At 42.9% G+C, this 26,073-nt stretch overlaps 1 protein-coding gene and 1 pseudogene across 1 annotated transcript; one reads left to right on the top strand and one right to left on the bottom strand.

Annotated features, from left to right (window-relative positions):
• Positions 1–262: 262 nt before the first annotated feature.
• Positions 263–1,757, bottom strand: LOC143649658 (ubiquitin-conjugating enzyme E2 D3 pseudogene; annotated as a pseudogene).
• Positions 1,758–8,027: 6,270 nt separating this feature from the next.
• CLEC17A (C-type lectin domain containing 17A) lies at positions 8,028–25,850 on the top strand. The gene is made up of 12 exons (XM_077121576.1): positions 8,028–8,126; positions 8,221–8,292; positions 10,171–10,203; positions 10,286–10,336; positions 10,414–10,455; positions 10,606–10,647; positions 11,565–11,714; positions 11,800–11,862; positions 15,110–15,205; positions 15,414–15,565; positions 20,990–21,099; positions 22,641–25,850. Exons 1-12 carry the CDS (start codon positions 8,084–8,086, stop codon positions 22,771–22,773), a joined length of 987 nt encoding a protein of 328 aa, XP_076977691.1. The 5' UTR covers positions 8,028–8,083; the 3' UTR covers positions 22,774–25,850.
• The last annotated feature ends 223 nt before the right edge of the window (positions 25,851–26,073 follow it).

The raw sequence follows: 26,073 nt of genomic DNA, 5'->3' as shown, positions 1-26,073 counted from the left end.
ATCTGTTGATGGACTCTGGGGCTGTTTCCATCTTTTGGCAATTGTGATAATGCCCCTAGGAAGATCGGTGTGCAAATGTCTGTTTCAGATCTTCTGTGAATATACTGAAGAATGGGATTTCTATGCACGTTTTTAAATTGGGTTGTCTTTTGTTATTGAGTTGTAGAATTTCTTTATATATTCTGGACATTAAGCATTGTTGGATAATGTCTAGCAATTATTTTCTTCCATTCTGTGGGTTCGGTTTCCACATTCTTTTTTTTTTTTTTCATTGGTTTATGCAACTTTATTGAAGAAAAATAAATCAATTACTAGCAGAGCTATTAGTTGATCACTCATCTATTGACAACTTGCATCATTTATTCAGTGCTATATTAAACAGTGTATTGGAAGATAGATTAACTAATAGCTCCAAGCTTCCTAACAATTTAAATGAAAATTACAAAATGTTTGAGACCCTATTTTGGAATACAAAGGGTGTTTGACTTCCAATTTCCATTCTCTGTAGAACAAGAACAGGTCATTCCTTTATTGACATGCATAAAATACATCACATTTTCTGTTCTGCTGATGCTATAAATTCAATACCAATTCTCCAGCCACATCAGTTATGAGCATAAAGTATATCATGTAACCTCAAATTTCTAACAGTGGAAGGTTTAAACAAGAATGGATGCTGCTATAGAGTAATGCTGTTTCCTTTGATGTGACAACTGAACATCCATCTCCCTCCCCCTCATATGACTTCTTCAGCATGTTAGAGCAGTGAGGAATGGTTTTAGTCTCATAACCAAGTTAGAATGAAGACATTGGCCACATAATACACATGCTCCATGTTTTAAAAAATTCTGAATCTTGGACAACTGTTCTCTTGTAACTACTTTACAGTTTCTAAAAGCAGTTATTGTCCAAAGCTGGAAGAACTTAAGTCTTCTCAGATGAGCATGTGAATGAATGGAGGGAGGTAAACAAAAAATAAAATAAAAAAAGATGAGGTCTGATAGGGGAGCAGCCGGATAAGAAAATCAAAAAAGGAACAGTAATTTAAAGTTTATTCCAGCTATAATGCAGGTTATTCTGACTTTAAGGTAGCATCACATGGCATACTTCTGAGTCCATTCCTGAGATATTCTGTTGTACTTATCTCTGTCTGTTTTATAGATCCGTGCAATCTCTGGCACTAGGGGGTCATCTGGGTTCAGATCACACAGCAGTGAACAAATGGATAAAAGAACTTTAGAAATAGTTAAAGCAGGAGACCATTGTGATCTTAGAATATCGAGACAAATGCTGCCATTGCTGTTAATATTTGGATGATAAATTCTTGTTGTAAATGCAACCTTAGGTGGTTTGAAGGGGTAGTCTGTAGGAAAATGAATTGTCAAAAAGAATACACCGCCTTGATATGGGCTGTCATTAGGTCCCATAATTGTGGCTTGCCAATGAAATGTATCATCCCCAACTGGACCTGCAGAACATTGTGCTGGGGGGTCACGGGCCAAATCACTAAGTTCCTTATTAATCCGTTTCAGCGCCATAGTCTGTGCTTTTCGACTGGCTCCGCACTATCTTGGTGTGCGCTCAAAGGTCCGGCCAAAACTCTTGATTATCAGGGCGGCGGGGAAGGAGTGTATCTTCGTCTCACACCGGTTCTGCCAGACACAGGCGCAGAGGGGCCGGGGCCTCCCTCAAGCTGCGGCCTCGGCCTCCACCCCGCGCGGCAGCTGGTGCCTCCCCGGCCCTACGGGGCTCACGCGCACAACCGGGTTTCCACATTCTTGATAGTCTCCTTTGATGTACAAAATTTTTAGATTTTGGTGAAAGTCCATTTAATGTACTTTTCTTTTGTTGTTCTTACTTTTGGTGTCATATCTAAGAAATCACAGCCAAATCTGAGGATCTGAAGGTCCCTCCTTAGGTTTTCTTCTAGGAGTTTTGTGTTTTTAGCCTTTATGTTTATTTAAGACCTGATCCATTTGAATTAGTTTTTATATATGGAGTGAGGTAGGGGTCCAACTTCATTCTTCTGCATATGGATATCCAACTTTTTGGAGGACCATTTGTTGGAGAAACCATTTTCCCCTTAATTCATGCATTTGGCACCCTTATCAAAACATTTCCTGTCTTTTACTGCTCCTGAAGTAGTTGTTTTTTTTCTGTTGGTTCACAAGTGCATCCCAAGTACCTAAATCAGAGCTCATCACATAGTGGGTGCTTGATGTATGTCTGTCCAATGGGTGAATGAGCAAATGAATCCCCATTTGACATGTCAGGAGATGGAAGCTCAGAGACGTGGTCCCAATTCCCAAAGGTCACACAGAGAGGATGGGGCTGAGCTGTCAGTCAGCCTGTACCCATGGCCAGTGGATGGAGCTGGACCCCACCATCAGTTCCTGAATGCCTGTGCTGTACCAAGTCCCAGGGGATGGTGTTCTCTGTGTGGTCCTTATTCGCACTCATTGGGAACACCTAGCTTTCATGCCACCTTTTTTGGGTGCATGAGAATCAAACCCTGTTCTCCTGAATGGCGGGCGAGAATTCTACCACTGAACTACTCGTGTACATGTCCCCCCCACATGTCACATGTCTCCCTTGAAGCTCACCCACCTCAAAGGGTGCCCCTGATTGGTGGAGACGCTGCCAGTTTTCTTAACCCGGACCCCACCCCTCAACCCCTGTATCCTTCTGGAACCTGATGTTCAATGGGTGTTTGCTGAACAGGTGGGTTTTTCCTTACTTCCCCACCTTCTCAGGTTGGTCTCTTTTCCCTTCTCTAAGTTGGAAACAGTCACACCTACCCTCTTGTTGGTTGGAAGGTTCTGTGACATCATGCCAGGTAAAGGGGGAAAGTCAGCTCCTGAGGGTATGCTCCCCGTGGAAAGTGAGACTGTTTTTCTGCCACCCTCACACCTCAGTTAAGGCTGGAGCAGCTCCCCTCCCCATGTGCTGGGGGAATTTTCCACCAGTAGAGTCTCTTGATGAACAAGCCTAGATAAGGTTGAGTGTGAGGCCTGGATCTTTGAAATCTTAAAAGAGAACACACACACACACACACAAGGAACATATATGATATATGATATATATATATATATATATACTATAATGCATATTATATATATACAATATAATTACGTAGTATGCAATGAATATTATACATATTACATCATTTCCAAGTTTTCAGGGATGACTGCGCTGTTTGAATTGGAGGCTCAATTTGTCATTTGGGGGCCAGGCTCTCTTGTGGTGGTGGTGGGGTGGAAAAAAAAACATGGACAGTTCGATGACTTTCTGGTTGTGTAAAGGAAAAGCCACAGCCCTCTCCTGGAACGGACAAGCTGAAGAATAGGATTGCAAAATGAAGCTACAGACTGTGTTTGCTGCAGGCAGGATGAGGCTCTGGGGAGGCTGTTAGGTTGTCAGCTGCCAGCTCTGGGCCAAAGCACTGGGCAATGGGGCAAATGTGTGAAGACATTTTTGGGTGACACAATTGAGGTTGTGTAAAAATTCCCAACTCCCCACAAACTTTCACGTTTATTTAAAAAAATATATTTTTATTGTGAAATCTTCATTCACATATATTTCATACATGGTGTAAAATCAATGGCTTACAATATCATCACATAGTTGTGTATTCATCACCATGATTGCTTTTTTGAACATTGGCATCACTCCAGAGAAAGAAATAAAGAGAAAAAAGAAAAAGTTCATGCATACCATCCCCCTTACTCCTCCCTCTCATCGACCACTAGTATTTCCATCTACCCAATTTATTTTACCCTTTGTTCCCCCTATTATTTATTCATTCTTTGTCTATTTTTTTTACTCATCTGTCCATACCCTGGATATAAGGAGCATCAGACATGAGGTTTTCACAATCACACAGTCCCATTGTAAGTTACGTCTTTAAACAATCATCTTCAAGAGTCAAGGCTACTGGAACAAAGCTCAACAATTTCAGGTGCTGCCCTCAGGCGTTCACATTTTAGGATGTGGCAACTGCATTTTTTTAGGGGCTCAGGGCAAAAGTTAGCCATCACACCTGGCCTTTTTCTCCTGCAATGGCTTCTTGCTGTGGTTAGAACAAAATTTTAGTCTCTTCTCCAGAGAGGGTTTTGAGCAGTAGAGCAACAGATTCTGATGTATATTTTTAGAGGTGATTCTGATTCTCTCGGGTGGTGGTGGGATAGGTGATGGGGGCTTTGTTAGTTTACAAATTTACAGTTCTAAGGCCATGAGAACGTCCAAATTAAGGACGACACGTGGACTCTGAAGACAGGTCGGTGGCATCTGTTATGTGGGAATGCATATGGCCAGCATCTGCTGGTCCTTCATTCCCGAGTCTCATTGTGTTCAGCCTCTGCTTCCAGTGGCCTCCTCTCTGGGCTTCTGTGGGTTCTCTTAGCATCTTTGAGCTCTCTCTGGGTGTTTCTCTCTCTGAGCTCTCTGTGCTTTTTCTGTCCTTTACCTTCATAAAGGATTAAGACCCACCTTGAACTGGATGGGTCACATCTCAATGGAAACAACCTAATCAAAATTTCCCATCCATAGTAAGTCTGCACCCACAGGAATGGATAGAAAGAACGTGGCAGTTTCTGGGGTACGTGACAACTTTAAACCAGCACAGCGGCAAAGTACAGAAGCAGGTACGCCGGGGTGAAAGTTATGGTAGTGATCTAAGCAAGAGACAATGGTAGTTCAGACTAAGAGCTGATAGATTGTGAGAACAGAGCCAATCAGAACTACTCAGAGGTTGGCCATTTCTCCAGTTAACTAAGTCTGTCTTACAAACCACCCCAAATTTAGAGGCATAAACAACAATTATAAACCAGACACAAAAGGACAAATATGACAGGATTCTGCTTATATAAAATACCTAGGATATGCAAATTCATACAGGCAGAAAGTAGATTACAGGTGACCAGGGACTGGTAGGCGAGAGGGAGAAAGGGGATGTAATTACTTAATGGGTACAGAGTTTCCATTTGGGGTGATGGAAAAGTTTTAGTAATGGATGGTGGTGGAATACTGTGAATGTAATGAATAGCAATGAATTGAACACATGAAAACATTTATTTAAAAATAAAAATTAAAAAACAAGAAAACAAACAAGACTTATACAATCATCAGATATAAAAATGCTATGAAAGATTCAAATGCTTGTTATATCAGAGATGATCATTCCATTTTGTGACATCACATGTTAATTCAATTCATACTTTTTCCATCGTTTTTCAGTTTATAGAGAAAATTTTAATGTGACATCATAAAGGAACATTTGGTAAAATATAAATGTTATGTAAGTGAGCTCTACATTTTTGTAATTGTTAACTCATTCATATTTAATTTCTGAACCCTTAAAACATCAGAAGAAATGATTCATGAAGAAAGTTCCTCTTTGAATGTTTTGGTCTGATTAGAAGACTTAATGCCTTTGTAGAATAGACAATTGTATCATTTCTCATGCTTTCAATATCATAAAATTCCACTCATAAGTGGATTTTAAAAGATCACAGATCTTTTAAATAGCAATTTCATTTTGCTCAAGGGGTCTTTAGGTCAGGAAGTCAGATGGCATAGTGGGGGTATCTTGTCTCTATTCTGCAATGTCTGGGGCCTCAGATAGGAAGACTCAAGGGGCAGGAGGTTGGACTTATCCAGAGGTATCTTCACTCATGTGTCTGGCAACTGGATTGAGATGAATTGAAGCCTGGGGTCTTCAGAGTAGAGTTAAGTGGAGCACTCACGTGACCCCTCCATGTGGCTTGAGCTTCCTGTCCAACATGGCGGCTGCGTTTCCAAAGGGAACGTCCAGAGAGAGAGCATACTGAGACTGTGTGCTCTGAGAGACCCAGATGGATGCTGCATGGCCAGCTCACATTCAAGGAGAGGAGAATTAGGCTCTACTTCTTATTGGGGGAGTGGCCAGTCACATTGCAGAAACACAAGTATGAGGGGAGATAGGGTTGCAGCCATCTTTGAAAATTCTATTTGCCATCAACATGATATGAGACAGAAGAGAGTCATGGATGATGCTAGAGCTGTTGGCCCTCAATGCTGATGGCAGCCCTTTCAAGAAACACGTGGAGACTGCCTTCTTGGGTAGAGTTCTTTCAAATGATTTCAGTCTTATTGCACAGCCTTCGCCTGGCTTACAGGAAACTCACACAGACTTTGCCACACCAAAAGACACATCCACTCTCATTGTATCCCTCTTTCCTTGTCCATCTTTTGCTTTGTGCTGTCTTGGGCATGAATCAAATTCCCATTCTTGGGTTTCCCCGTAGGATGGACAGCCCTCTCCTTCTCCCTTTAATGTTAACTTTTAAAGTACTGTCCAGTGTCAGACGATGGGTGACAATATATATTTTTGACCATTTCTCTTGCAAGTTCTGCATGTACGACTGTGGAAATCAGCCTCCAAGAAGTGTCCAATAATTTCCATAACCTGGTATTCATGCTTTTGTGTAATCACCATACACAATGACTCAGGGCTGCTCCATGTTATAAGAGGGTACAGTGAATGACTTCTGAGGCTAGGGTTATAAAAGGCATTGTGGCTTTGGTCTTTGCCATGTTGTGAGGACACTCATCAGCTATTTGGAGAGGCTTACAGCCTCCTGCCCACAGCCAGGTAAGGAACTGCCTTAGAACTAGATCCCCCAGCCCCAGCCGCACCTTCAGATGTGTCGCCATATGAGAGGACTCAAGCCAGAACAACCCAGCTAAGCCACTCCTGAATTCCAGACTCACAGATGCCAAATGGTAATAAATGTTCATTGCCATTTGTGTTAGTTAGATTCAGCTGTCAACTTGGCCAGGTGAGCATACCTAGCTCTGTTGCTGCGGACACAAGCCAATGGTACGTGAACCTCATCTGTTGCCAATTACATCTGCAGTCAGCTAGGAGGCGTGTCTGCTGCAATGAGTGATGTTTGACTTAATTGGCTTGTGCTTAAATGAGAGAATGCAATGTAGCACAGCTTAAGCAGCTCGGCATTTCTCATCTCAGCACTTGCAGCTCAGCCCAGGCCTTTGGAAAAGTCACCCCGGGGAAAGTTGTTGGAACCCAGGGGCCTGGAGAGAAGACCAGCAGAGACCATCCTGTGCCTTCCACGTAAGAAAAGAGCCTCAGTGGAAAGTTAGCTGCCTTTCCTCTGAAGAACCAACAAAATAAATCCCCTTTTATTAAAAGCCAATCCGTCTCTGGTGTGTTGCATTCCGGCAGCTAGCAAACTAGAACACCATTTTAAGTCACTAAATTCTGAGATAATGCTTTACACAGCTGATCCAGTGGCTTAGCATGTTACTCTGGAATGTTAGAGTTCTTAGCATCATCATTTTATATAAATGCCACCACCTCCAGGAAGACTTCTCTGATGCTCTCTCTGCACTAGCCCCCATCTTACTTCATTATCCTATTTTATTTTTTAAATAGTTTTTAGTCAATATCAGAAGCTATATTGTTTGTTTCTATATTTCTTTAATTGTTTATTGTCTCCTGTCTAGATTGAAAGTTCTTTGAGGGAATGAGCTTGCTCACCTTTTCCATTCCTTTTCCACCCAAGAAGTCTGTGGAATTCTGCGTCTGGGTCTAGCTGTTAATGATCCTTCGTCTTTGACTTTTCTGGCACATGGCAGCCACTCCTGGTTTCTCCTTTCTATTCTGGGTTCTGTTGACATTCAGCTTCTGGCTGCTCTCTGTCTTTGACCTTCCATATAAAGCCTTCAGTAATGGAGTTAAGACCCATCCTCATTGAGCTGGGTCGCACCTTAACTGAAGTCACCTCATCAATGGGTCCTATTTACAAAGAGTTCATGCCCACAGGAATGGATTAAGTTTAAGAACACGTTTTTTCCGGGGTACATAACTTCATACCACCACATTACATAATGAATTCAAACTGGGGACAAAGAGTGTGTATGTGTGCGTGTGTGTGTATCATGGGTGGGAAGTTCCCTTCAAGATGGGTTTGCATATTCTTGCCTTTTAAAGGAAAAGGGAACCGAGAGAGACCCCAGACACTCTAGCAGGAAGAACAGGGTGCAAAAGTAACTTCACAGACTCCTTACCTTGGCTCCAGCTATGCCCACCCTGTATACTAACACTGAGTACCTGGATCCATTAGGTACAGCCCTGGTCAGGCTTGGGCTGTGGGCTGGGGTGGTCAGGACCCCATCACCAACCTGGGGTGAGTTCTGACTTGCTTCTTTTTCTGGAAGGAACCAAGTATGATGACGATGATGACTATGAGAACATGACACCACCCTACAAGGACCTTCCTCCAAAGCCAGGTAAGTGGAGGCCAGGTCGAGTGAGGGTGACCTGGGAGATGGGGAAGCAGTGTCTTCAGGGAGCTTTGACTGGGCATTGTGGACATGCAGCCAGCTTCCTGTGTGCTTGGCTAGGCACCGTGATGATTTGGGAGATATCTCAGTCTGATGGGAGAGGAAGTTCTGGACATAGCCTCAGGTGATCAGTGCCAAAAGAGAAGGGATGGGGGAATCATGAGGACATTTAAGTCCTCTTATTGCAATGGTGAGTACTTCGGGGTGAGGGAAGGTTTTATCAGGGAGTCAGAGGAGGGGGTCATTGGAACAAGACTTAAAGGATAATTAGAATTTGTTAGGAAGACAATCACAGAAGGGAACCTGTAGATGCAAAGGCCCTGAAGCATGAAAAATGTTATGTCTGAGGAACTACAAGTGGAAGGTTGCCTCTTTAGCCTCTTTACATTAACATTGAACCCCAGGTTTGGCTTCAAATTTGTGTGGCCAAGACCTAGACCTGAACTTAACAAGACTTTTATAAGGGATATATAAGTGGAAGTTTAAAAGTTTTTTCAGAGTCAATTCTAAACAGGGCTTCTGAGGTCTTGAGAGGTGCCTGAGGCCTAACCAGTCAGGTGTCTGTGGACAGAAGTCATTGCTGGAACCAATGAGAGGTCTACGGACAGCACAGGGATCAGCAAGAAGTAGGTGGTGAAATGGGCTCTGCTGTTAGACTGTCCGTCTCCAACTCCAATTCTGTTCCAACATGATCCTCAAATTCAATTCCAAGACCAACCCTATCTCCATCTTTCAGGAACACCTTCTCCCCAACAGAGTCCCATTCACATCCCAAATGTAGCCTCATACCCATTCTCATTCCTAAATCCAACTCCATCAAGTTCCTCAACACAACCCCAAATTCTCCATTCCCAAAACCAACTCCATGACCGTATCCCAACCCAGTTCTGAGCCAATCGCAACTTCTCCAAACACAGTTGTCACTCCATTCTTCATCCTAACCACATCCTGCATCACAACCCCACTCACGCGTCCATTAACCCATTTTCAACCCCATCCCATAACCATCTCCATTCAAACCCAATCCCAACCCCAACCTCAACTGCATTCCCAATCCCACATTCATTCTTATTGCCATTCTACTCCATCCCTACCCCCAAACTCAGCTGTGTCTTTAATTTAGGGTGACAAACTGTCTTGGTTTGTCCAGGACTGAGAGGTTTCCTGGGGTGTGGGACTTTCAGCTTTAAAACTGGTCAATCCAGGACTCTACCTTTACTCCTCCCCCACCTCTAATCCAATTCCATTCTCATACCCAACCTGTCTTAGTTTCCCAGATTCTAAACCAAATACCATTCAAAGGTTCGGCTTAAACACAGGAATTTATTGGCTCACTGTTCTGAGGCTAGGAGAAGTCCACATTCGAGACTTCAGCAAGACAGTGTTTTCTCCTTGAAGATTTTTGGCATTCCGTGGCTGGATACTAGCAATCCTTGGGTCATTGATTTTTCTGTCACATGGCAATGCACTTGGAGACACCTTCTGATTTCTCTCCTGAGTTCCCTTGACTTCCAAGCTTCTCCTCCAAGTGGCATTCTCCTTAAAGTCTCTAGTAATAAGACTAAGGCCCAAACTCATTCAGCTGAGTCACACCTTACTGAAAAATCACATTCTTAAAAGCTCCTGTTTACAGTGGGTTGACAATCAAAGGAATGGATTAAAACTAAGAGTATATTTTTATTTCTGGGGTACATAATTCAACCTACCACACATTTCCAACCCCATCCCTGACGCTCCATTGCAATCTCAACCTTATTTCCTCCACTTTCTTCAATCTCATTTCCATGTTCATACCTGACCTAACTCCAACTTTCTCTTCCTCAGGTTCAGTGGCTCCACCAAGGCCTCCAAGGAAAGGTGAGTTGGGACTGGGGGTGCAGGAGACCCAGTGCTAACTTTGCCTGGCTCTGTGCCTAAGCAACCATTCTTTCCTCTCAAGGAAAGAAAAAGGAGAAGTCACCACTTCCCTGCAAGTCTCCAAAGATGGAAGGTGAGAGTGTAGGGATCATCCAGCTCATCTGCATGAAGCTCTGCTCTGCATGACTTTGTCTTTATGAACTTTTCCAGGCCTGGACCTCACCCCCGTGCCCTTCACATCTCACCAGCTGCGTGAGTAGTGGGAAGAACTATTGAAATGTCTGAGGGAGTTCCCCATCCAGTCCCTGAGCACAGAACACAGCAAAGGGGATAGGGGCTGTGGATTTTGAAAGATGGAGTCTTTTGGAAACTTTGAAATAAACCATTTCCTTTTTCTCCCAGATGTTGAGCTGGAGCCTCCTGGAATCCTGCCATCTCCATCCAGTAAGTCCTTATCCCTCCTGGTGACTCCCATATCCTCTTTCAGGGTATCTGATTCAGACTAGTAGTTCCTGGGCTAAGACCTGGGGCCAGAGGAGTCTCTTCTACGTTCAGGAACTGCTCCTTTCTGAGTCTAGGGATACCCACCCCCCCAGGTCCCAGAACTGGAAGTGGACCAGGCACCACAGCACCAAGACCCGATGGATGAGCTTCAGCCCCCTCCTCATGCTTGAATAAGATGCGGGCAGTTTCCTCTACCCCAGACACAATGTTCAGTCTTCTTAAATGAGGAGTGACTTGGGAAGGAGCTGCTAGTTTACATTTTTCCACCCTTTTACTTTTAACCCATTACATCATTATATTTAAAGTGGGTTACTTGTAGACTGTGTATAGTTTAATCTTGTTTTTCTCTTTATCCAATCTGGCAATCTTTGGCTTTTAATTAATTAGACCATTTACATTTAATATAATTACTAATATGATTGGATTTAGGTCTACCATCTTATTATATTTTTTTTCTGTAGGTACTTTCTGTTTTTTAGTATTCAGTTTCATAGCCTCACTGTTTAGAAGATAATGGATCATAGATGTTAATATTAAAGCGGCGTCCATGTTACATATAACATCTCCAAGCCTCAATTCTCTCATTTGCAAAATTGGAATAATACTGATTTTATAAGTATGAGGATCAGCTAAGATAATAAGGGTGTAACATGATGGCTGGTATGCAGTAAGTGGTCTGTAGATGCTCTGGCCTCTTCAGGATTCACTTTCTCCAATACCATTTTGCTGACCTCAGCTGATGAGATAGTCACAACTACAAACCTCTGTCCCTCTTCTCTTAGAGAAAGGCCCAAGGGTCCCTTCCTCACTCACTGAAACACCAATATCAGCCTCTCTCTCCTGCCTCCCACCCCCAGCCCCGACAGCAACTCCAGCACCCTGGTTCAGACAAAAGCCAAGCTGCTCTGAGCACTGCCGAGAGGAGAGGCTGATGGCGTGTTTGTGTCCGCTCGTGATGGCTTCTTTGCTCCTGAGTTGCATTGGCCTGGCTGTGACCCTGATCAAGTGTGAGTTGGGCCAGGGATGGGGCATGGAGGAGGTTGGGTGTGGGGCCTGGGAGGACCCAGGCTCAAACTGGACTCCCCATCATAGACCAGGAGGTGGTGGAAGAACTACGGATGTTGACCTTTCAGCAGATGGCGTGGCAAGCAAACAGTGAGTGCTTTCAATCATTCTTTCACACTGCACATATTGAGCGCCTACCATGTACCAAGTGTTGTGTTGGGCACTGTGGGTGGAACAGAATCTGTGTGTGTGTCTAGACTTTACTGTCCCAAAGTGGCTTTTTTACTGTACAAAATGATAGTCACGAGCTATGGGTGGCTTTTGAGCACTTGCAATGTGGGTGGTCCAAACTGAGATATCCTGGGAGTATAAAGTAAGTCAAAGACGTACTGTGAAGGAAAGAACATAGAGTATGCCATGTGTAATCTAAACATATGATTACATGTCTGTGTTTTAGTTTCCTCATTGCTAGCAATGGCTTGGCTTAAATGACAGGAATTTTGTAGCTCATGGTTTTGAGGTGAGGCGAGGTCCGAAATCGAGGAGTTAGCAAGGGGATGTCTTTTTCCCTGAAGACTGTGGCTTTTTGGGGCTAGCTGTTGGAGACCCTTAGTCCTGGGCTTGTCTCTGCAAGTGGCAGCTTCTCTTGGCCTCTTCCTTGTCTTCCGGGTTCCACTGACATTCACCTTCTGGCTGTTTCCTCTGTGGATTTTTTCTGTCTGACTTTCTCTCTGCTTATAACAGACTCCAGTAATCCAGGTTTAAGCTTATCTTGATTCATTTGGGCCATACCTCAACTGAAGTAACATCTTGAAATGGTTTTAATTACAATGGAGGCACACTCACAGGAATGGATTAAGCTTAAGAATATGTTTTTCTGGGGGTACAAAGCTCCAAACCATCGCAATATCATAATGGCATACAGACATAAATAAACCATTCAAATTAATTTTACCTGTTTCTTTTGACTTTTTTTTTTTTTTTTTTTAAAGGAAAGACAGAGAGAAGGAAGGAAGGATAGAAGGAAGGAAGGAAGGAAGGAAGGAAGAAAGGGAAACATCTTTAAACATTTTCTTGTTTTATTGTATTCTGTTTCTCCGTTTTTGTTACATGGGCTGGGGCCGGGAATCGAACCGAGGTCCTCCGGCATAGCAGGCAAGCACTTTGCCCGCTGAGCCACCGCGGCCCGCCCTCTTTTGACTTTTCAAAATGTGGCTACTAGGACATTGAAAATTGGTATGTGGTTCACATTATACTTCTACTGGGCTACACTAGTATAGACAACTGTTGATCAAATGATTTCCTAAATGATTATAAAATTCCAAATTTTTGCTGAAAGTAGGAGAAATGCAGTCCTAAGAAAATGTAGATGAGGGATTTTTTTTTATTAATTAAAAAAATTACAAGAAACACAAACATTCCCAACACATACACTCAGCAATTCACAATATCATCACATAGTTGCATATTCATCATCATGATCATTTCCCAGAACATTAGCATCAATTCAGAAAAAGAAATAAAAAGACAACAGAAAAATATAACAAACAGAAAAAAAATTTTTTACAGGCCATACCCCTTACTGATCCCTTTCACTGATCACTAGCATTTCAAACTAAATCTATTTTAACATTTGTACCCCTTATTATTTATTTTTATTCCATATGTTCCTCTCATCTGTTGACAAGGTAGATAAAAGGAGCATCAGACACAAGGTTTTCACATTCGCAGAGTCTCATTGTGAAAGCTATATCATTGTTCAATCATCATCAAGAAACATGGCTACTGGAACACAGCTCTACATTTTCGGGCAGTTCCCTCCAGCCTCTCCACTACATCTTGAACAACAAGGTGATATCTACTTAATGCATAAGAATAACCTCCAGGATAACCTCTCGACTCTGTTTGGAATCTCTCAGCCATTGACACTTTGTCTCATTTCACACTTCCCCCTTTTGGTCAAAAAGGTTTTCTCAATCCCTTGATGTTGGGTCTCAGCTCACTCTGGGATTTCTGTCCCACGCTGCCAGGAAGATCCACACCCCTGGTAGTCATGTCCCACGTAGACAGGGGTAGGGTGGTGAGTCTGCTTGCTGTGTTGGCTGGAGAGAGAGGCCACATCTGAGCAACAAAAGAGGTTCTCTTGGGGGTGTGTCTTAGGCTCAATTTTAAGTAGGCTTGATCTGTCCCCTGTGGGGTTAAGTTTCATATGAACAAACCCCAAGACTGAGGGCTCAGCCTATAGCTTTGGTTGTCCACACTGCTTGTGAGAATATCAAGAATTCAACTTGGGGAAGTTGAGTTTTCCCTAGTTCTCACTATTTCCCGAAGGGGACTTTGCAAATACTTTTCCACTCACTGATCAAATCACTCTGGGATTCATCAGGGTAGATGAGGGATCTTGATCTGAATCTTTGGGAGGTCACAGAGGGTTTCCCTAAGGAAATGGCGCTGCAGTTGAGTGAGGGAAGGGAAGGAGTTAATCAGGTGAGGCCTGAGAAAGGCACGAGGTTCTCAGGAATGTGCAAAGGCCCTGTGGTAGGGTCAGCATCATCAGTAAAGGGAGGAGGGTGGTGTAGTTGGGCAGGTGAGAGATGATGGTGGCTTGGATGAGGGTGGTGGCTGTGGGGATGGAGAGAATTAGGAGGAGTTGGAAAGGGATTTAAGAGGTAAAAATTGACAAACAGCTCTTACTGGGGATGGATTGGGAATGGCCATGAGTGAGAAGGAGGGGTGTCAAGGATAATTTATGTTTCTGCTGTGGGCACCTGAAAAGTTATCCATTAAGGTAGGGGATGTTGGAAGATGGCCACATCTGTGGTGGGCTGGATTTTGTCATGAGTGCTACAGGCCTGGAAATTGCTTCATCCCACATGGTCACTCTCCATACCTTATATCAAGATGCTCTCTCCCTCAAAGCCCATCAGTGGCTCCCCATTGCCCACAATGTGAAACTATTGTCTTAGCATTCAAGCACTCACCCAGACATCAGACTTCACTTTACTCAGAGTGCTCCCCCCACCAACTCCAGCTGCATTTAGCCTTCCCCAACATATTTGCTCCTGTGCCTTTTTCCCCTGAGATGGTCCCCTGCCTGTTGTGCTCCTCTTCCCCCCTCAGTTGCTCAATTACTCTTTTCCTTTAAAGCCCACCTCCTCCGGGAAGTCCACATCCCCCAAGCTTCCCCCATCCCCAGGGATTACTTCCTCCTCTGAGCCCCTATCACCTCCCCTGGGCACTGAGTATGTGGTTTTCTGAGTTCTAGCCTAGCCACTAGAAGGTGGGTGCAGTGAGGGGTATAGTTCTTGTTTCATGATGGTGCATTTGCAGTTAGCAGTGAGTGGGTGAGTAGACGGAGGTTCTAGATGCCTAATCTTCAAGTTCGCCTCTGCTACAGTGACTGGCATGGCAGGACTAGCTGGCCTCAAGAAGGGCATTGACCACGTAAGAGCTGACACTAACCAATCCCTGATGGAACTTCGGAGTTTATTAGGTGAGTGGGTCTTGGGATGTTTCCCAGAGAGGGAGGCACGATAGAGCTGGAATATTGCACAATTCCACGGGAGCCATTCTCAGTGCAGTCCATGTGAAGTCTTCTCCCCAGAGTTGAGCAGTGCACAACCTGCACAGCTGTATATGTCATGCTATACACATGGCCCTGGCTTTGGGATCACTCTGACAGCATTCTATCTTCTCCCCAGACTGTGCCAGGGTCACCTGCCCAGAGGGTTGGCTACCCTTCGAGGGCAAGTGTTATTACTTCTCCCCAAACACCAAGACATGGGATGGAGCCCGGAAGTTCTGCCAGGAAAATTACTCTCATCTGGTCATCATTAGCAGTGTTGCAGAGCAGGTGAGCTCTCCTAGCATGCCCCTGTGAGCCAACTGGACCAACTTGCTTCTCTTCTGGGAGTCATGCATTCTTCTGTGCCCTGGGTGGAGAGAAATTGGAATTGCTTTTGAGGCACCGAAAATATTAGCAGCAAGTCCTTACTGAGATAGGATCATGCAGTAAGAGGGTGATCTCAAATTCTGAGTTCAAATCCTGATTGTACTGTGTGACCTCGGGGAAGTTACCAAGCCTCAGTTTTATTTCTAACATGGTGATATTTCAGAGTTTGGAAGGACAGTTCCACAATTCTAGGTTTTTCCTTCTAGCTGCTCCAAGGCACTGGAGATGAAAAGAAATATCAATATAATGATTCACCAGTCATACTCCTTTGTTAATGACTATCTTTTCTGTTATAACTCCTCCTTCTCCTTTGATCTTTCTCCCAATCTTTAGGGGTATTTGGGCTCTGCCCTTCATAACTTTTTCATTTTGGAAAATGGTGTCGATAATAAGGGACAGGCAGATGGAACTAGTTGATGTTCTGGAGAGGCTGGCCCCTCTGTATTCTTATTTCAGGACTTATCTGACCTAGGGACCCATCTGGAGGTGTAGGTCTCTGGAAAGTAATGTTAGTTCATGGAATCTGTAGAATTTCAGAGAGCCCTAGGTGTTCTTTAGGGTTGGCGGGAATGGGTTTTTTTTTTTTTTTTTTTACATAATTTATTTTTTATGGATATATATTATATATTCACATATTATGCCATGTAATCATCCAAAAGTGTATAATCAGTGGCTCACCATATCATCATATAGTATGCATTTATCATCACAAATGAGGTAGGAATGGTTTTGGTTGGGGTTGGGCAAACCATGATAAGTAGCAACGTCTAGGTGAAGCTTGCATAAGAGCAGCCTCCAGAGCCGCCTCTCCACTCTATCTGAACTCTCTCGGCCACTGATGCCTGATTTGTTACCCTTCTTTTCCCCTTTTTGGTCAGGCAGGCATGGTGGATCCCATGGTGCCAGGGCCAAAGAGCATGGGCTTTGGAAATAGAAAAACCAGGAAGTCCCTTCCCCCCTGTCTTTTCCTCAAGCAATAAAAGGAGAATCCATGTCTGCTGACATGCAGACCAGGGCTGCAGGTCATAGTGAAAGATCCAGGGGAACAAAAATCATCAGTTACTATTAAAATGTGACTTATCCAGACACAAAAAGACAAATATTATGTCATCTTGCTTAAATAAAAGACCTAGAAAAAGCAATTTCATAGATACAGAGAGTAGATTAAGGTTACCAGAGCCTGGAGGTAAAAGGGAACTGGGGAAAGTTTTTTTTTTTTTTAAATAGAGAAGTTGCGGGTTTCCAGAACAATCATGCATAAAATACCGGGTTCCCATATACCGCCCTATTATGAATACCTTGCATTGGTGTGGTACATTTGTTACAACTGATGAAAGCACTATTTTTTGTGGAGAAGCAAAGAATTTATTCACAATCTTGCAAGAACAGTGCCCACCCCAAAAATGGTGGCTGGCATGCCAAACAATAGAATGCCACAGGTATTTATAAGTTTAGCACACTGACCTCTCACCTGTTTCTCCATCGATTGGGTACTCCAGAAGTTACAACCTATCCACATAGTCTAAATAATTTGAACTTCCCACTGACGGTTCACCCTTTGTTTATGTTTTATATTTTTAATAAGCCTGGACATTAAGGATTTGGCACCAGTTCTAAGCTTTTGTCAGAGGCCCTCCCCTTTCCCTGCCTACCATCATCTTTTGTGAAAGCTAAGCTTCCTGGATTCTTACAATTTTCAGGAACTTTTAGTGTCCTATAAAGCTGGGTGTGCTTTCAAGATGTAACCCTATAAGTGAAATCATGTTTTTATAATTGTAACTATTAATTATAGTCCATAGTTTACATTAGGGGTCACTGTTTGTGTTGTGTAGTTCCATGGATTTTTTAAAAAAATTTTATTCTAGTGATATATACATATATATATATATATATATATATATACAATCTAAAATTTCCCCTTTTAATCACATCAAACATAATTCAGTTCTGTTAATTTTGTTCACAGTGCTATGCTGCCATCACCACCTTCCTTTTCCAAAACTTTTCTTTTTTTAACACTTTTATTTTGAATTATCACGTATATAGGATAAAAGCAATAAATTTCAAAGTACAGCATAACCATTATTTATAGAACAGATTTCAGAGTTTGGTGTGGGTTACATACAGTTCCACCATTTCAGGTTTTTCCTTCTAGCTTTTTCAAGATGCTGCAGGCTAAAAGAAATACTGATGTCGTGATTCAGCACTCATACTCATTTGTTAAATCCTATCTTCTCTGTTGTAACTCCTCCTTCTCCTTTGATCCTTCTCCCAACCTTTAGGAATATTGAGGCTATGCCCATTCTAACTTTTCATGTTGAAAATGAGTGTGATAATATGGGATAGGGGGATGAAACTAGTTGATGTTTCTGGAGAAGCTGGTTCCTCTGGGTTTCAGGATTTATCTGGTCTAGGGATCATCTGGAGATTATACGTTTCTGGAAAGTAAATTTAGTGATGAAACTTTTGTAGCGTCTCAGAGAGAGAGCCCTAGGTGTTCTTTAGGGTTAATAGGAATTATTTTTGTCGGGGTTTGGGAAACCATGGAAATTAGCAATGTCTAGCTGAAGCTTGTGTAAGAGTGGCCTCCAGAATAGCCTCTCGACTGTTTGAACTCTTAATGATGCCTTGTTTTGTTACATTTATTTCCCCCTTTTGCTCAGAAAAGTGTTGTTGATCCCACAGTGCCAGGGCCAGGCTCATCCCTGGGAGTCATGTCCTATGTTGCCAGGGAGACATTCACCCCTGGATGTCATGTCTCACGTAGATAACCAAAATTTTTCTATCATACAAAATAGAGACTGTAAATTTTAAGCCTTAACTTCCTAATTTCCTATCCCCTGCCCATCCCCTGTAACCTGTATTCTAGATTCTGACTCTATGAGTTTCCTTATTGCAATTATTTCATATCAATGGGGCCATCCATACAATATTTGTCCTTACGTGTCTGGCTTATTTCATTCAACATGATGTCTCCAAGATTCATCCATGTTATTGCATGAACCAGAGCTTCGTTCCTTTTTATAGCTGAATAATATTGCATTTTTGTGTATATGCCACATTTTGTTATCCATTCATCAGTTGGTGGACACTTGGGTGGCTTCTATCTTTTGGCAATTGTGTATAATGCCATTTTGAACATCAGCGGGCAAAAATCTGTTTGGATCCCTGCTTTCAATTCTTTGGGCCTATGTAAGGGAATTATTTTTAGTGGGTGTAGAGTTTCTGTTTGAGGCGATGGAAAAGTTGGGGGATTCGATATTGGTGATGGAAGCACAACATTGTGAAGGTAATGAGTGCGACTGAAATGTACACTTAGAGGTGGTTAAAATGGGAAATTTTTAGCTGTATTTATGTTATTACAAAAAAAAGTTAAAAGGCTATTACTTAGATGTTGTAATGCTCAAATAGCTTAGCACAGCACTCTGGTCCAGGTTCTCTTTTGAGTGCTTGACACTTATGAATGTATTAATTCCTCACAACAGCCCTGTGAGGAGGTAGCCATAGTTATTACCCCATTTTACAGTTGAGAAAACCGTGGCACAGAGTGGTTATAGGTTCAACAGGAAGGTAGCACGGTGGGGATGTTATCCTACCATGCATGAGAAAGTGAGAGGTTGGGTTGACTTTTTCCTGTCCAGTGTGGGAACTTAGAAGGGTTTGGGGGGCAATGTTTTTAAACCTTACATTTATGGGATGGGGTAGAGGTGAGACCCTCTTCTTTTTTTTTAAATGCAATTTTTTTTTTTTTACATGGGCAGGCACCGGGCATCGAACCCTGGTCTCTGGCATAAATGCAATTTTTGGAGGTCTATTCACACACCATATAAACCATCCAAAGTATACAATCAGTGATTCACACCATCGTTGTATAGTTGTACATTCAACGTTGAATTGCATTTTAGAACATTTTCATGACTCCAAATAAAGAAATAAAAATAAATGAGCACCCAAACAATCCCAGACCTCTTATCCGTCCCTATTATATTTATATTTCTTGTCACTGTTTTATTACTCATCCACCCATAAATCTGGCAAAGGGAGTGTCAGTCATATGATCACACGACAAAAGCCATACTGTTATACAACCATTATCAAAGGTCAAGGCCGCTAGACCACAGCTCAACAATCTCAGGTATTTCCCTTGCGCTATTCCAGTTCACCAGAAACTAAAAATAACTAACTGACCAGCTATTTTTTTAAAAAATGTTTTCATTGAGAAACCTTCACACACATACTGTCCATACAAAGTCTACAATCAGTGGTTCACAATATCATCACATAGTTGTGTGTACATCACTATGATTAATTTTAGAACATTTGCCTCATATCAGAAAAAGAAATACAAGAAAAAAAGAAAAAACTCACACACCCCATACCCCTTACCCCTCCAGCTCATTGACCACTAGTATTTCCATCTACCTAATTTTTTTTACCCATTATGCCCCCTATTATTTATTTATTTTTATCCTTATTTTTTTTCTCATCTGTCCAGACCCTGGATAAAAGAAGCATCAGACACAAGGTTTTCACAATCACACTAGTGAGCAGCTTTTTTTTTTTTTTTTTTGCACGGGCAGGCACCGAGGATTGAACCCGGGTCTCTGGCATGGCAGGCGAGAATTCTGCCTGCTGAGCCACCATGGCCCGCCCACCAGCTTTTGATAACATGAGAAAAAAGGAAAAATAATCACGAGCAACATCAAATGCTACTGAAAGATATTCCTTGTATGTTCCCCACCATGATATATGTAATGGTTTTCATGAGACCTTAGGAAGTTATCTTTTTTTGTCTTTATTTTATTGCTCATCTGTCCATACATGACATAAAGGGAGTGTCAATCACAACGTTCTCACGGTTACGCTTTGAAAGTTATATAGTTACACAATCATCACCAAAAATCCTGTCTACTGGATTACAGTTCAGCAGTTTTGGGTATTTCCTTCTAGCTATTCTAATACATTAGAAACTAAAAAGGGCTATCTATATAATGCATCAGAATAACTTCCAGAGTGAACTCTTAACTCTATTTGAAATCTCTCAGCCACTGAGACTTTGTATTGTCTCATTTCTCTTCCCCCTTTTTGGCCAAGAAGGCTTTCTCAATCCCATGATGTCAGGGTCAGGCTCATCCCCGGGAGTCATTTCCTACGTTGCCAGGGAGATTTGCACCCCTGGGAGTCACGTCCCATGGGGGTGGGGTGGGGGGAGAGCAGTGAGTTTATTTGCAGCATTGGCTGAGAGAGAGAGAGGCCACCCCTGGGGTCCCTGTTCTCAAGGGTTATGTAGAGAGATGGATGACTGAGTAGAGTTTGTTCTTGTAGAAGTTTGTGAGTAAGGCTCACGGCTCTCCACGAGTCTACTGGCTGGGACTGCACGACAACGACCACGAAGGGGACTGGAGGTGGCTGGACGGGTCGCCCGTCACGTTAAGGTAAGTGTCTGGGGTTCCTGGGGTCTCTGTGTCCTTTCTGTGGGTCCAAACCATGGAAGAGGAGAGTGAGATGGGAGCGTGTGGTCGTGGGAGCCTGGAGCTCTGTACTGGCTGTTAAATACGCAAATGTTCCTTTCCCCTGTTGGTAAATTGCCATTGCCTTTGAACTCGGAGTGTCCCCCTGCTGCCCCCTGGACCTGCTCACTACCCCAAAACCAGAGGCAGAGAAGGGACTTATGGAACCTTAATATGGGTGCGGGAGGATGGGCAAGGCTGTGTTGTGCAGCATTGCTGATTAATTATTTTGGCAACACCTCTGGGCATTCTTTTTTCCCTGTGTCCTTGTCACCTCTACAGTCCAAGCTAGCAGGTTTTCTAGAATCCCAAGGCACAGGACCTGGTCCCTGAACCATGAACTTTTCCTCCATAGCAACATCTCAAACTTTTAGCACAACTACTCCAATATATTGGCAAGTCCCTAGGCCAAGGGTTGGAAAAAAAAAAAAAGAAAGAAAGGAGGGAAAGCCACAGGGCAGGAAGAGGAAGCTTTTGATTCACCAGATGATGAACAATATCTCATTTTTAATGGAAAGCCCCTGGAAGGAGGGGCAATTGTAAATAGAGATGGCGTGGCCTGGTGCTGCTCAGCTCAGATCCCTTCCCGGGGCTGGCACCTCCATCCCACAGCTGCTCTACTCATTGGCTGCTAAAGGCTTACAGTTGGGTCTAGAGAGTTTCCTTCAGCTTGCATTCCTAGGGGGTTATGTCACACCTACCAGGGTTACAATTCCTGACTAACAGAAGTCTGGACCCTTGCCTCAGTTTGGGATAATTTGAAGGCTATTCACATTCTAGGACTCCCCACAGTAACAGGCTGTGGCTGGACCATACTCAACCTACATCTTTGCTCAGCATCTTCTCCTGTCCCACCTGGCTTCTCCCTCTTCCCATCTTCTGAGGGAGAGAAGCAGAATTCAGCTAACCAGATTTGAGGAACTGATTCGGGAAGGGAAGACTATCCCGGTGAAAAAGGAAATGGGATGAGTTGGGACAAGTAAGCCAGGGTGAAAGGGATGACGCAGAATCTTTGGGTAATTCTGAAAGGCTAAAGATATGATTCAAATGGAAGAAAGAGCCCCAAACCATGGAGGCTTTTTTCCTCCCCTCATCTGTATCTTTCATTAATAGACTATTTTTTTTTAGAGACATTTTAGGTTATCAGAAAAATGGAGCAGACAGTATGGAGAGTTCCTATATGCTCATTCTCTCCCCCATCCCAAAGTTTCCCCTATTATTATAATCTTGCCCTACCCGGGTACATTTGTTACAATTTTTAAACCAATACTGATACCTTGTTATTAACCAAAATGCATAGTTTACATTCATCCTCACTTTTCATGGTGTAAAGTGCTATGGGTTTTGACAAATGCATCATGTCATGTACCTGCCACTAGGAAATCATACAGAATAGTTTTACCACCCAAACATCCTCTGTATTCCATCTTTTCACCGCCCCCCACCCCTCTGTTTCTTCCACCCAGTTTCTGGGACCCACAGGAACCCAACAACCTCTATGAAGAGGACTGTGCAAGCATGAACAAAGGGGGAACCTGGAATGATCTCTCCTGTGGAAAAACTACTTACTGGATTTGTGAGCGGAAATGTTCCTGTTGAGCCCCAGGGCTGAGGCTGGGGTATCCTCAAGTGTCTCTCTGGCCTTGGAGATGGTTCCTTCTGCCCTTGCTCAGAAGGTCTGACCTCCCCATGAGCTGACATGGATGTGCCCAGAGTGGAATCCATTGTGCCCTGGATGTAACACGTTCCCTGAGATGCAAGTCAGGCGAGGCATGGGATGAATTTTTCGGGCTGGGACTTGGGCTCTCCCAAATAGACAGTGAGCTGGAAGGACACCCAGCACTTAGTGGTGGCCTTCCAGTCCTGGTCTGGAGTACATTCCTTGAGTTCCCATCATGGTTCTTGGGAAGTGATGCTCACCTTGGGAATTTGGGGCTGACATGGAGCCCAGGCTGAATGCCACTGGTTCCTTCCTGAGACTGGGCTCCTTCACTGCTTACCTAAAGTGGACCAGCTGCTGGGTAGCAGGACGGGTGAAGCTATTCTTCACAAGTAACTTTCTCAACTTCCTGGGTGTGGTTGGCTCAAGCCAGGAGGCAGAGTCTGACTTCTGCAAAGGCATGGTCCGTGGAACTTTGGGAGAGACCAGCCCTGTAGAAAGGGTCTAGAAATTTCTAGAAAGGCAAGACTCCTGCACAGTGTGACTGGGCCTGACTGTGACTTGGTGAGATTCATGGGATTTTAAAAAATTGTATAATATAACATATGTACAAAGCGAAGAAAGTAAAAAGCAATAGTTTTCAAAGCACTCTTCAACAAGTAGTTACAGGACAGATCCCAGAGTTTGTCATGGGCTACCATGCGATCCTCTCAGATTTTTTCTTCTAGCTGCTCCAGAACATTGAAGGGTAGAAAGAATATATATATATATATTTATCATCACAATTGACGTTTTTTCTTTTTTTGTGTGTGAAAAATAACATTTATACAAAAAAGCAATAAATTTCAAAGCACAACACAACAATTAGTTGTAGAACAGATTTCAGAGTAGTGCTATTGCCAGGTCACAGAGCAACTCGACATTTAGTTTCCTAAGCAACAGCCAAACTGTCTTCCCTAGCAGCTATACCATTACACATTCCCACCATCAGTGCATAAGTGTCCCAATTTCTCCACATCCTCTCCATCACTTGTAGTTTCCTGTTTGTTTAATAGCAGCCATTCTTAGAGGTGTGAGGTGGTATTTCATTGTGGCCTTAACATGCATTTCCCTTATTGCTAATGGGAATGAACATCTCTTCATGTGCTTTTGAGCCATCTGTATTTGCTCTTCAGAAAAATGCTCATTCATATCTTTAGCCCATTTTATAGTTGGGTTGTTTGTTCTTTTGTTGTTGAGGTGTACGAGATTCACAGGATGTTAATGGAGATGTCTGCCAATGTGCTCTTATACTATCCATGTGTCATAAAGAGCCTAATTGATCTAATTCACTTTACTTTTGCATGGACTTTCTTGGGCTACTAGCTCCTGCTATGTTAGTATTTATTTAAGTGTCACCTCATTGTATGGGGCAGTTCTGGTTGTGGCAAGATGTTCAATATACTTGACCCTTACCCACTAAAAGCCAGAATTCCATTCCTCGTCAGCAGTCATACCAACCAAAAGTACTCCCTAGGGGTACCTCCCAGCTCCTGGCCTCAAGTTGAGCACTCAACACAATGAATGCCTTGGAAAATCAGTGAACTCTATTTGGAGATAGGAAGACATTCTCTAAACCAATCAATTTATTGATCAACAAGTGACCTTGACTAATAGCAGAGTCTTTCCTGTTTTGATTGAGAGGTGGTTAAGGCAAATGGGCTCTGAGGAGGGGGGCAGTGGGTGAGGTTGGCTCTCACTTCCTGCTTCCTGTATTCTGGTTTTCTCTCATCTCCACACCCTGCTCTCAAGTCCTCAAACCAGCCCTCCACCCTCTCTTCCACAGCCCGTAGAGTGGGTGGGTGTTCTGTTCTAAATCTTCCACCTTGGGGACCTCCCCTTGGTCCAGCAACTGCTTATCTGAGGTCATGGGAAGTTCCCACATCTCAGAAGAGGAAATTTGAGTTTCCCTCCATGTATGTAGTGATGATAAATGAGGAAGCAGGGGCTGTGGACACATCTCTGAGTCATGCTAGGTGTCCACAGCAGAGCTGGTCACAACCTATTTCCCTTCCTCATCTCTCATGATTGTCCACTTGAGGGCAAAGAGGCAAACATGAAAGAGATCACTTTCTTTTTTAAAAATTGTGAGATATAACATATATACAAAAAAAAGAGCTATAAATCTGAAAGTACATTGTAAAAAGTAGTTATAGAACAGATTTCAGAGTTTGGTTTGAGTTACACGTCCACAATTTTATGTTTTTCATTCTAGCTGCTCCAAGACACTAGAGACTAAAAGAAATAATGTTATAATGATTCAATAGTTGTGCTCATTTGTTAAACCCTACCTTCTCTGCATAACTCCTCTGTCTCCTTTGATCTTTCTCCCACTCTTTAGGGGTATTTGGGCTATGCCCATTCTAATTTTTTCATGTTGGAAAGGGCTGTCAATAATATGGTATAGAGGGATGTGACCAGTTGAGGATCTTGGAGAGGCTGGCCCTCTGGATTTCAGGACTTATCTAGCCTAGGAACCTATCTGGAGGGTGCGAGTTTCTGGAAAGTAATTATAGTGCATGGAAATTTCCTAGAATCTCAGGTAGAGCCTTAGGTGATCTTTAGGGTTGGAAGGAATGCTTTGGGTTTGGGGTTGGCAAAGAGATCACTTTTTAACCACTCTGGGTCCAAAGGAGCAGAGGTTGGGAGCTCTTGGCTAATAAAAATAATGGCCATCATGTACCAAGCATGTTATGTGGCTCTCATTTAACCTTTGCTACAACTCCATGACAATGGAATCACTGTCAACCTCATTTTTAAGAACGCCATTTTACTGATATATGTTCACACACCATAGAAACCATCTGAAGTATACAATCACTGGTTCACAGTACCATCACATAATTGGGCATAAAACCCAACAATCAATTTTAGAACATTTTCATTACTCCAGAAAAGAAATAAAAATAAATAAGAAACCACAAATACTCCCATACCTCTCATTCCCCCCTATTATTGACCCATTAGTATTGGTGTAGTACATTTGTTACTGTTGATGAAAGAGTAGTAAAATATTACTAATTATAATTCATGGTTTGCAATAGGTACATTTTTCCCCTGATATACCCCTCTATAATTAACTTCTTTTAATAGTATCATACTTTTATTCTAGTTCAAGAAAGAACTTTAAAAATATTTGTACAGTTAATCACAATCATTGTCCACCGCAAGACTCACTGTGTTCTATATTCCCATGTTTT

This window comes from Tamandua tetradactyla, chromosome 11 (genome assembly GCF_023851605.1).
Source record: "Tamandua tetradactyla isolate mTamTet1 chromosome 11, mTamTet1.pri, whole genome shotgun sequence".
NCBI classification, from domain to species: Eukaryota; Metazoa; Chordata; class Mammalia; order Pilosa; family Myrmecophagidae; genus Tamandua; species Tamandua tetradactyla.
This window is presented reverse-complemented; position numbering and strand designations above follow the sequence as displayed.